Source organism: Podarcis muralis, chromosome 1 (assembly GCF_964188315.1).
Source record: "Podarcis muralis chromosome 1, rPodMur119.hap1.1, whole genome shotgun sequence".
NCBI lineage: Eukaryota > Metazoa > Chordata > Lepidosauria > Squamata > Lacertidae > Podarcis > Podarcis muralis.
Window position 1 is genome coordinate 76,491,299 of NC_135655.1, and position 12,682 is coordinate 76,503,980.

General features: G+C 43.0%; 1 protein-coding gene across 2 annotated transcripts in view; it reads right to left on the minus strand.

Moving 5' to 3' along the window:
• Window positions 1-1,692: 1,692 nt before the first annotated feature.
• PNPLA2 (patatin like domain 2, triacylglycerol lipase) overlaps window positions 1,693-12,682 on the minus strand; it is a 40,346-nt gene continuing 29,356 nt past the window's right edge. The window contains exons 6-10 of one of the 2 annotated variants that reach the window (XM_028734964.2): window positions 11,897-12,082; window positions 10,287-10,419; window positions 9,367-9,489; window positions 7,498-7,653; window positions 7,074-7,213 (exon numbers count right to left, since the gene is read on the minus strand). In XM_028734964.2, coding sequence (XP_028590797.1) covers window positions 7,542-7,653; window positions 9,367-9,489; window positions 10,287-10,419; window positions 11,897-12,082 — 554 coding nt within the window. In that variant the 3' untranslated portion in view covers window positions 7,074-7,213; window positions 7,498-7,541. Of the gene's footprint in view, window positions 7,214-7,497; window positions 7,654-9,366; window positions 9,490-10,286; window positions 10,420-11,896; window positions 12,083-12,682 lie in introns of both variants that reach the window. The other variant, XM_028734955.2, reaches the window with a different exon arrangement.

Genomic DNA, 12,682 nt, shown 5'->3' on the forward strand with positions numbered 1-12,682 from the left:
CCATGAATTTGTCTAAATTCCATCCATGTTGGTGACTATCACTGCCTCCTTTGAGAACCATTTCCTTAGCTTAACTATGCCCTGTGTGAAGTATTTCATTTTATCTGTCCTGAATCTTCCAACATTCAGTTTCATTGGATGTCGTCCACAAGTTCTAGTGTTATGGGAGAGGGGCAAAACTCTCCCAATTTCTCCTTGCCATGCAGAACTTTATAAACTTGTGTCATGTCACCTGGCAGCCAACTTTCACACAATGCAACCAGTTGGATGTTTGTTTTGCTCTCTGGTTGAAAGTGAGCAATTTTTTTGAAAATTTTAATAAAAATCTTTTTTAAAAAAAAATAAAGTGAGCAAATTTCAATTTCGGGAGCCATGGGAATCTGGCTTACATTTCTTTGACTGTTGTTAGTATCTAGGTCAAGATATCATAGAAGCATGTTACTTTTTAATGCTACCATCCGCGGTAATTATTATTATTATTTATACTGCACTCTTCTGGCTGGGTTTCCTCAGCCACTCTGGATGGCTCTCAACAGAATATTAAAAGCACGATAAAACATTAAAGACTTCCTTAAACAGGGCTGCCTTCAGATGTCTTCTAAAAGTCAGATAGTTGTTTATTTCCTTGACATCTGGTGGGAGGGCGGGCACCACTACCAAAAAGGCCCTCTGCCTGGTACCCTGTAACCTCACTTCTCGGTGAGGGAACCGCCAGAAGGCCCTCGGAGCTGGACCTCAGTGTCTGGGCTGAATGATGGGGGTGGAGACGCCCCTTCAGGTACTTTTACGGTGCTTTTATTAAGTCCCCCCCACCTTTCCCCTTTACATATTCTTGTGTGTTGTGGCTTTGGTTAACAGCACAGGAAAGTCTTTTATGTTGAGTCAGACCATCTAAGCTGACTGTTGTCTGTACTGCAAGGTAGTGGCTGTCCAAGGTTTCAGATGGGGGTCTACCTATCTCCAGCCCTACCTGGAGATGTCAGGGATCGAATCTGGGACCTTCTATATAAGTGAAATGTGTGTCCCTACCACTGAGCTACAATAAGCATCTCTGGCCGATATATGCACAAAATGGTGAGGCTGGAAAGAGTGTGTTAAATAAGGGGTGCATAGATTTTGCATCTGTCCCAGATGATGCAGTAACAAACCCACGAGTATCAACTTGGCCAACACAAACACAGGAGAGTCAGATGAGACCAACAAGTCCCTGCACTTTCAGAATTCACAACTGGTGACAGCTGCTCTAAACGAGAGGCCAGAATGAAAGGTTTTCTGGATGTGTGTTAAATCAGCAAAGGATCTCAGTGCAAAATACATGGTGGTTCTCCTGGATCACCTGGTTTCATGACAGTGGGTAGAAAACTGAGGCAAAGGGTTGGTGAGGAGTCTAGCAGGGCTGGGTGAGTAACAAGCTATGGCTCCAATTCCTAATGGGCTCCTGAGAATAATTGGTGGCTTCCAAAGGAGTAGTTGTGAGAATGGGATGTCAGGGTAGGGTCACACGAGGCACCTTGGTGTCACCAAGCTTAGGGTACCTCGGGGTCTGCTTTCCATCTTTGGATGGCCAGGCATCTCTCTCCACCTCTCCCCCCCAAGCTGACTGCATCAAACAAGTTCAGCTTTCAATAGAAAGCACCACGTGATTACAGCTGCCAAGCCTAGGGGGTACAAATTAAAACACACACACCCCAGTTCACATTTTTAGGAATTATTTTATTAGGGAGGTATATCGTTTCAAAATAAATACTTAACACATTTCCAATAAAACATGGGGAAGGGGGGGAAGCAAAGCATAACAATATCAAACATGGAACTATTCAAGCAATGACTACTAAAATGCTCCCTTAATGATAATCGCCATGTAAAATAAAATTGTTTCCTCACTAATCTTGTTGCTGCTCTGACTTCAGACAAAACATGTTACTCGTGAGCAAGTGCTAACATTGATCTATGACAGGCTGTCCCACAAGTGCACAATCGCATCAAGTTACCGCCCCCCCCCCCAATCAGCCCAGAGATTTCTGGTCTCAAGTAAGACTAATACAAAATAAAATGTGTTCTAAAGGTTGGGTCTTATTCTTTATTTGGCACTTTGGATTTTCTGCAGATTGCAGGTCAGGCTGGTGTGCATCAGTGGAACAAGAGGACACCAGTCCCTTGTCACAGCAACCACAGTGTCTGTGGCAACATTACTAATCCACAAGCTGCTGCTGGTTGCAAGGAAACTGGATATAGAGAGAACAGGAGAGGAATGGGTGCTGTAAGGACAGCAGCAGCAAGTGGCATTAAAAAAGGAAGAAAAGGCACTGTGAAAACTTGAGAACAATGCTACACTAGCAAGATACAGGCAAGCCATTAAGGCAAGCTATTGTTCCATTGGCTTCTGGTGTAATCAGATGCCATTCTTTAGTCTGAGGAAACCATATTAAGTGCCAAGTCACGCAAAAGCTCGCACCTGCGTCACCCTATTTCAGCCTTTATCCAAAAGACTCCAAATTTGGCATTACAAAGCCTTTTCCAAGACAAAAAGTGGGAGAGGTTGGCTTCCCCACCTGGCACACAACTATGGTGCATAGCTTCTTACTACTTGTGCTTAATTTACAGGTTGGTGGTTATTAGAGCCGAGACTAACCTAGACCATAGCATTTTAACATGTTTTTGTTTTTTTAAAGAAGTTAGGGTTAAAGAACATCATGGATCTCTTTTCCTTTCAAACACCCAATGCATGTCAAAATACTAGGTTTTGGCAATAAAATCTGGATTTCGTCCAACTAAAGCAATTAAAAATTAAAGCAGGAAAAAATACTGAATTTTACTTGATGAAACAAGCATTTATAACCCTGGTTATTTTCCCATCTGACCAGATGGGTTGCTACAGAAGAGGCCATATAAATTATAACATATTAGCAGCAAAACAAACACAGCAGTATAATCATTCTGCCTTAAGCAGCAACTTACTAGAAAAACCTAAATCAGTGGTTCCCACACTTTATTTCTCACTCAAAAATTGCTGAGTGACTAAAATGACCCCCCCTGTTCTAGCAACTGCAATGTGCTGCGCTAGATGCTGTATGATTTTTAATTTCATTTCTATTGCTTCTTTTATTTTTTATATTTTAATGTATTACAATTTGAATCACCTAGAATTCAAATTGTAAGTGTTCTTTGCATACATGTCACAGACCACCTAGATGAAGCTAGCAGACTACTGGTGGTCTACAAATCATAGTCTGGGAACCCCCGATTTAAATTGTGCAAGACATTAAAAAAACAACAACATAAGATACAGTGTTGAATAAGTTAGTGGTTGACTATATATGTACACATACAAACATGTTTACTGTTTTCTTACAGGAAAGAAGTTCACATTTACATTATGATAAAACAACAGGGGAAAATTAGCACATGGCAGAATTTGGGATGACGAAGGCAATGTCTTTTTTTCTGAATATTTCAAAATACAAGAACCCCCTCCCCCCCAAAAAAAATATTACTTGGAGCAGACCAAATGGTAGTTCACATGAATTACAAGAAGTCTCTAGCTATTCTCATCTTTCTATAGGAGAGAAGAGACTTTTTGATATACAAGCACTCCTTAAGAGAAAAAAGATTCTGGGTGCTATTTCGTGCTAATCACACTCAAAGCAGACCCACTGAAATCCATGGACTTGCAGTATTTCAATAGGTTGACTCCAAGAGCCCTGCTTAGAGATGCTTGCTATTATTTCATGGAAGAAGGGTGAGATAGATGTTTACTATGATGTGCTCTTCATGAGCATTTCTCCCCTCCCAACGAGAATACAGGGGATCATGCAAATATTTGCATGAAACAGGTAGCAACAATTTAACAGCATGTCTTCCTCCAAATATGGAGTTCCATTTTTAGGTAAGGCCCTCCACAGAAATGGCACCACAGACTATATTTCAGTTAAAATGCAGAGGACCTCTAAATTTTCCTCTGCACAAATAGCTGCTGGCTGCATTGTTTTCTTAACCAACATAAAACTAAACACACATGCAACATCTCCAAAGTTAAGTCCGCAGCTAGAGCTCCAAGGCAAATGTTTGTAGAGAGAACAGTAAATTCCTTGCCACCCTGCGTGTTTACATAAAGTTATAGAAGAGGGACTATTGCATTGGCTAGTGCCAAATGCTCACCACTCCCATCCTGCCTAGTCACAAAGGCTTCATACTTGAATAATTCCACGTTTCTAAACTACTTACAAAATTGTTAAGGCAGGCACTTATGCTACATGAGCAGTCAATTATGAATTGGAATATTTTTCTTTTAGCATCAAGATGGTTTTCATAACGCTACTCATTCTCAAAATCTGTTTAGCAGCTGTGTCACTCCAGAAGCTCTGCAGATGAAAGCATTTCTAGAAATCCTAGTATTGGCCACCATTAAAAAAAAATGCACTACAAAGTCATAATGTCCTGACTTGAGCCCATTTCAAATCATTATACTCTGAATTTTCTTTTTAAAAAAAAAAGCGCGCCAAGGATGTACCTCATGGGCCTCAAAGAGTCTCATAAAGCTCAGCAGTGCAACACACCACTACTCAGATGCTTTGGAATGAACAAAAACACAAGTCTATTCAATGTACACTGAGTAGTGAGGTATGCCTACCAAAGAATACCCACCCCTTTGTTCTGCAGTGGCACTCTGAATTGTATCTCTATTAACACTGCTTAACTGATATGTACTGTGCCAGCTCCCCCTGCCCCTGAATACCCCTTGGGTTCTCTTTGGCATTCAACTGACTGACTGCGTTGTGAGAGGATCGAAGATGGTAGGTTAGTGTGCAAAGGAAGTCAACCTCCACACAGTACAGATACAAAGACTTGTTTCTCCCTGTAGCACAAACCTATCTGTGCTTTCATGGTACAAATCACAACAGGGAAGAAATATATATTTATATTATGTATACAGGTACATAGATATGCCCCAAAGCCAATGGAAAAGCAAGCCACAGAAAACAGTATTGCTATATGATAAGGAATGCTGCCGCTTTGCTGCCACAGCAAATCTCTGCTAGGCTACGCAGTAGCATGAACAAGGCAACAGCAGTGAAATGTGAGATAACAGGTTAGTGCTGAGACAATTAGTAGTCGGTACATCACATCTGAAAGGCATTTGTAGGGAGAGGGATTCTATATAGCAGACAGGACATGTGCTGCTACATGGAGTGCTTAACCTTTAACACACACTGCAGTGAACAATTCCAGCAAGTGGGGAACTTTGCAAAAGCATTGGGAGCACATACCAGATCTTTGGCTCAGAAAACTTGAGAACCTGGCAAGTAACTAAATGTCCTTCTGGCTCTATGAACTATAGGGGGGAAGCCCTCCAGGTTAACCTAAGACATGAATCCCTGTTTCATTTGCAGAACAGAAACCAAGATCCACTGAACTAGCCTGTGGTACAGTGGAGGGGAACCTGTGGTCCACCAGATGTTGGACAACGCCTCCCACCTTCCCTGACCATTGGTCATGCTTTCTGCAGCTGATGGAGTCCAAAAACATCTGGAGAGTGCAAGGTTCCCCAACTCTGACACAGGTGGATAGAAAGAAGGATGTGCATTCACTTCTGACACCTTCTGGCACTCTTTTCCTCCTTTTCACACTGTACTGCCATCCCTTTTAGGACCTCCAGCTCCTGACCCTCCTGACTAACCACCACACCAGTCACAATTCTGTTGGGGTTGCCAGGTCCTTTCAAAAGTGATCAAATATACCACTGGCACAAAGTGCATATGGATTCCTCGAGGTTAAATCCAGTTTGGCCAGCATCAGTTTTGGCCTCCAGCTTCACTTTCATTTTGTGAGTGGCAAAACACCCCTTCTCTCCTCACATGCTCAGCTCCAGCTCATCAGATGAGCCACAAACCATTTGAAAAACATACACTAAGCTCTCTTAGCTCCTGCATTCTTCCTGTAGCCTTCTTTACATCCTTTCTGCACATTTGAAGAATAACGTAGTAGTGTTGTTTTGGGTGGGTGGAAATAGCATCATCCAAACAACATGGAGCATCGAAAAGAAAAGAACAGCATAGCTCAAGCATACATTTACGATTGTATTCAATTCAATTTTACTCAGATGAGACCCACTGAAATTAATGGATCTAAATTAGTTACGGCCATTAATTTCAATGGGCCTACTTTTAGTACAACCCTTACGAAGCACGTTTCAGAGCTTCTAATATTTTCTCTCTCCATAGTTAAAAAAAAAAGTCCCTTAGAAGAGGGTGATCCTGAGAGGAACAAGGAACTCTAGTGTTCTAAGAGTTCATTTTTACAAGTCTACATCCCTAACATCTATATTAAGAGCAGTAGCACCCAGATAGATTTGAAAGAGAACGTGGGGCACAGGCATTTAAAAAGGTGCATCAGCTGAGAGTTGAAAACCAAGGGCTGCCTTAGATAACAAGAGCCAATCTGGCAGCCAGTTGTTGTAGCCTGCCTGCTTTTCACTATTCTGTGTAGCGCAGGCAAAGATGATCTATGAGGGACTCGGCTTTCTTCAAAACAAAGACCCTTTTACAACACTGATGTAAAACAAAGGAGATTAAAAGCAATGCCAGAGTACTGATTTGTGTCCCAATCCTCTTATCACAAACGGCAAGTTCAATATGATATGAGGCCTCTGAAAAGGTGTCCCAAGCAAAACTCTTTTGGTTCAACCAAGAGACCAAGCACTTTTGTCACATGTGCTGGGCATTTATACACCATCATCTCTAAGAGTGTACACAACGCCCAACACATTGCTATGGGTTTGAACACTGTGCAGCCACCAGCTTAGCAGTTGCACAATGGCTATATTGATGTAAATTCTCACTCTGCAAATGAGAAAATAAGAAGTCTCTTAGCAGGTGTTACAGCTCCATTAGGAGGCTGTTGAGAGGCAGCGGCTGTCCACCCTCCCCTGCCCAAAGTGTGGCAACGAGATCAGAAAAGCTGGAGGCTTTCTTGTGTGCAGCTTGCTGGCGGGTGCCTCATCTGCAGCCCTTCTGATGGGAAGATGGATGCCTGCAGGTCCACGTTGATGCAGAACAACCCCAGCATCAGCTGGCGCTGGTACTCCTCCCATTTTGTCATAACGTCCGTCAGGGAGAGGTTACTCCGCAGCCACTTGGGCAGCGCCTCCCCATAGCCGATGCTCAAGGGGAGGGGCAAGCTTTGGCTTTTTCTGAGTTCCAGGTGGTAGTACAGCCTGAGAGAGAGAGAGAAAGAGAGAGAGGAAGATGTTTAGTTTGTTTGTCATGCTGTACTCACAAGCGCTGCTTGCTGCACTGGAGCTTCCAGGCTAGACATGGAGATACAGAGAGAGGAGTGGGGGATAAAAGATCACACATTCCCCATTGCAATTTCCCCTTAACAGTACAAGATGCCAGTGTGATGCTACCGTCACATACAAAAAGTCAGCAGCACAGGCTAGGATCATGGAAGGTGCAGGTGAGCAGTGCTCAGATTCTCCTTGCATGCCTCGATACTGACCTTTGACACCCTGGCTATCCTAGTCCTGCCCCTTCCTAGTCCCGTCATTGGCCCATAAGCAGAAAGTGCCACGTGAGCTGACTGAGGTCCAGGGGAAACTTGGAGCCTCCAGAGTCCCCAGGCTGACGGTCGTCACACTGCTGAGTTTCATTCGGTCTGAGAAAGTGAGTCAGGTGTACAAGTGAGAACACAAGCTGCGTAGATTGGGCTGCTCTGCAAAATGAGATTCTCCACTGGCAGAATGGGCTCCGTTATCTCTCAATAAAACCTGCACCCCGCCAAGTGCAAGTGGACTGTGCGACACCCAGATGTAATGCACGAGCCACCCATTGAAGTGGTAACTGTTTATTGTCACACGATGAATGCCAACAAATCACTTGGAAAAACCATCTATTTGTTATATTGTAAAACATTAAATGACAGCTTTGTTACTGAAAGCTGTTTCAAACAACACATTTGTCTGCACAAACCATCCTGATATCTTTTGCATGTTGACAGTTGACATACAGAACTGTCCTGAGAAATTAATGTGTGAATTGGAAGATCGTAGAAAAATCATCTGCTATTGCAGGAACGAACATTTTTATAAGTCATTCCATGGAAAGTAAAGGGAAATAGGGTCCCTGTTGTTAGGTTGGAAAAATAGATACGTAGTGGCTTTCTCTCCTCCTTACTTTTTAAAAAAGTTGTTGTTGTTGTTATTTAATTAAGCATATAAACAATTGCTAAAGTAGGAAATAACAAACAACCTGTCCCAATAAAATCATATACATTTGTCTTGCTATACAACATCCCATTTGGTTGCTCTAAAAGATCACACCACGTTTCCCTGTGAGTCTTAGGTGGATTCCTACCACTATCCAAACAATTTATATATTCAATGATATTTTTTTTGCCATGTATTATAAAAAGAATAGGGATGGTGTTTGCCCTTTGCTGTTCTGACCTGACATGTTAGTTTCTCTGCCAATGCTATTGACCACCGGCTATTATACCAAGAATCAATGTTCAGCCCAAAGCCAGTTTTCCAGCATCCATGGCTATCTCCATATGGGCAACCTCTGGCTATCTCTCCCCCCCCCCCCCACCTTTGAGATAGAATCCAATCACTTTTTGGCAGTTCACACACAATACATTTTTGCCCACTGTCCTGAACTGCCCTGGGAACATGTTCGCATACAGGAAAAAAACTGAACCAAGAGTGAGCAAATAGATGCATTTGAAGAGGGTTGTTTGGGTTTTAAACTTAATCCAAAATAGCTCTTCAGAACACTCTGTATATGGGGTGCTACTATATCTAAGTTTTACTCAGAGTAGATGTAATGAAATCAAAGACCCTAACAGGTTCATTAATTTCAATGGGTTTAACTCTGGAGTAAAACTTAGTTGAACACCACCCTTGGAAATTAGGCCTTTTTCTTTTGGAAAGAAAATTAGGCCCTTTCAAATATGTTACGTACAACATCTAAGGACTTCAGGCACTTAGTTATGTTATTTCACCGTCAAAACAAAACTGGGGATTGTCAAGCCTAGGTTTTCAGTTATTTGGTTTCTTGAAAAAGAAGCGCACAGTGCTGGAATTGCCTGTAGTTTCATAACCATGTATTCGGTTACCTAGGCACAGTAACACTAAACCTTCCTGAAGAGTAAGGCACCTTTATTTTATAGAGGGCTGTGCAAAGTAAGATGACACATCTAGAACTGCCATCTTAAGCACACAAACTTGGAGGAGAGTACAAAGGGGCTGCTTTCTGAATAAGCACGGTCAGATTGGAGGCCAAAGTCCCCCTGATTACCATTTATATGGCGCCAGTCCTATGGCAACTCCCAGTGTCGCAATACTTAGAAAAGCAAACAAGATAATCCTACCTGGCTGAGAGATGGCTTCCCAGCTTCTTCTTGGCTTTCCTCATCAGATAGTGGCAGACTTTCCTCGTCTGCTCCTTCATCCACCTGATATCCTCAGGGACATCTGGCAGCCATTCAAGCAACCTGAAGGAGACAGGTGACCAACAGGGACGCTGTTACGTAACGCAGGCCATTGCTACACTGCAAGCACGAAGGAGCACCAGCCACGTTGCAGCTTTGCAAAGGTGTTCTTAAAAACAGCCTGCACAATGGCAACTATTCACATAAAGAGCATGCCTCCCCTTGCTAGAGTAGACCAGTGACCTTTCTTGTCCAGAATCCCATTTCCCATGGTGGCTAACTAGGTGTCTATGGGAAGCCCAGATGCAGCACATGAGAGCAAGAGTTTGTTCCTGCTACTGTTTCCCAGTGGCTGATAGCCACCTCTGACCCTGCACACAGACCTCATGGCTAGTAGCCATTGACAACCACATGGGAGAGGGTTCTTGGCTTTCAATAAATTCCCTTGGACTGCCTGCACAATGGCAAGTATTCACATAAAGAGCATGCCTCCCCTTGCTAGAGTAGACCAGTGACCTTTCTTGTCCAGAATCCCATTTCCCATGGTGGCTAACTAGGTGTCTATGGGAAGCCCAGATGCAGCACATGAGAGCAAGAGTTTGTTCCTGCTACTGTTTCCCAGTGGCTGATAGCCCCCTCTGACCCTGCACACAGACCTCATGGCTAGTAGCCATTGACAACCACATGGGAGAGGGTTCTTGGCTTTCAATAAATTCCCTTGGAGTGGATTTTACCCTTGTTTTATTTAGAATCAAGTCCCACAGAATAGCAAGTTCTTAACGATGCAGATGATACAGCAATCTAGGTCCCAATCACAAGCATATCCCAAAAGCATATCAGAAACAGGATTTAGAGCATACCTGACAGTGAAGGAGAGAGCCGACTCCAGAGGAAGAGTGTATGGGAGCATCAAGGTAGAGGCCAGGCGCACAGGCAACAGGTTGGCAATGCCGGTGAACAATCCCCTCCTCTCAGCACAGGCTTCTAAGAGGGCTGGAGATGGAGACAGTGAGTTATTCCAGTCACCAATTCAATGGGAAAAGCAGAGACTGCCCCCTCTCAATTTTTAGAGGAGAAATACCTGTCCAAAATTTAGCCCTCTTGTGGCTCCAAACATCAGCCCAAAAGGCAAGGAATAAAAATACAGTATAAGACTTCGCCCAGCTCATGAGAAGCAGCCAGAGGGATTTCTATTACTCTTCTTCCCCAGAGAAAGAGACCAAGCCTGCTTTGTTTGTCCCATGCCTCATTTAAAAGGTAGTATTCACTATAGAACTTGAATGCCTCTGAAACCTTCAATTCTGTTGGGCTGTATGAGTTAGCAACATGTTATTGCCAGGGCCCTGAAGGCCCTGCAGTTCAAAAAAAACAGCATTAACTTCTAATTTCCCAATGCAGGTGTAGGTTTGAAATGAAGTGAGGGACTTCGCATGCTACAACAGAAGTGGGAATTGGAAAGAACAATTCACCAACATTTTAAAAACAATTACTGGGTGTCCAGACTACTTTGAAGATCCACAAAATCTCTCTAGCCATAAACATGCATCTACTACTAAGCAGGGGGACCAAGAGGTTTATTATAGGCGGGAATATTATGTCAATTCTAGAGCTGGCAGCAAATCACTTTATTCATCTCTCCTCAACACTGATCCCCATCTTATCTGTCTACAGGCATTTCCCGACAATTTTGCTGGTTTTTATGCTTCTGTGTCCACTATCCGTTATCTCATGAGTCACCTAAGAGAAGTTCCAATAGGAAAATAAAAAAACTATAGCCAGACCCTAAATCAAGGCAGCCAGCCTGTTCTTCTCAGATACCAACTTTACTGGGCAGTGGAGGTTGGAACCAGAGTTTCAAGTCAGTGCTGTGCACCAACTTCAGAATTTCCACATGCATATGTGAACACATGCACACTTTCAAAACATAGCTCAGTATACTTGCGTTATTAATGGGAAATAGAGATTTTCTGAAGTCCTGCGATATGTCTGCAGGGGACCATGGAGCAAATTGTATCACCTTACATTAGCCACCCTGTGTATTTCATGTATTCACAGTCTCCTAATTTACCTTTGGACATGGCCAATTATGGCCAACTATACAATGAAATCAATTTAACCATCATGGCTTCCTCCACAGAGCCTGGAACTTGTAGTTCGACTATGTACCAGGGAAACCAAATCATCTGCACAGAACAAAATAAAATGTATGCATATGTGCAGAATCGGAATGTCTATCTTTTAGCCTCTCAACATTCTTCTTTCCTCCGCTTCTCCCATTTTCTCCCACAAAGGAAAAAAGCAGGACAAGTCAGGGGTGGGGAACTCGTGGCGGAGGCCCAACATCAGATGCTGCTGAACTACATGTTCCTCACCCCTAGAGCATTATAAAAGCCTCAGCCTAGTCTGTGTAATGAGGAGAGCCTTGGGTTAGACACAGACACACAGCAGACTCTCCAACCCAAGATCATACCTTGGTTCAGTTTAGGAGGCAAGTGTTCAAGAATGTGATCTTCAGCCTCTGCCAGTGCAGCATTCTCTCTCAGCTGGTCCTCTTCCCCTGCCTCCTCCTCCTCCTCCTCTTCTTCAGCATTCCTCACCCCAGCACCATTTTCAATAGCCAGCAAAGGGTTGGTGGGTCTTGGATGATGGAGAAGACCTGAGGAAGATGGGAGAAGGAACTGTTGTACTTCAACCAAAAACTTAATATGCTTTGCAGATTATCTTTCCTGGCAGTGGAGAAAGTGGCAGTCATAGCCAAAAGCCACCTGCTGTCACGGAGGATATCATGTACAATAAGCACTGGACATGAAATTGCCACCAAGGCATGTGAGACAGCTGTGCAAGGCAAGAGGGTTTACAAAGCAGAGAGAAATAGCTCCTCGGGAAAAGACTCAGTGGGCATCAATGCTACACTCTTTTTGGCACCAGGTTAAAACTTATTTGTTTACTCAGACTTTTTTTTTTTAAGTGCTAAATTTGTTTTTGGAACTTTTTAAAAAAAAACACACAGGTATCTTAAAACAATAGATCTATGGTGGATTATGTTTTCCTTTATTTGTTGTAATAACTGTACACTGCCATCGGATCTGTTTGAATAAAGTTTAGTTTACAAATATTTAAAAGAATATTGTAACACGTATGTTGTACATACTGTGTGCTGTCTAATACCTAGAAGTATCGTGCAGCAGAAGTATGTCGTTTCTTGTAAAACATGCGCATGGAGGGACATTCAAATGTTAAATCCTGCCCACCAATA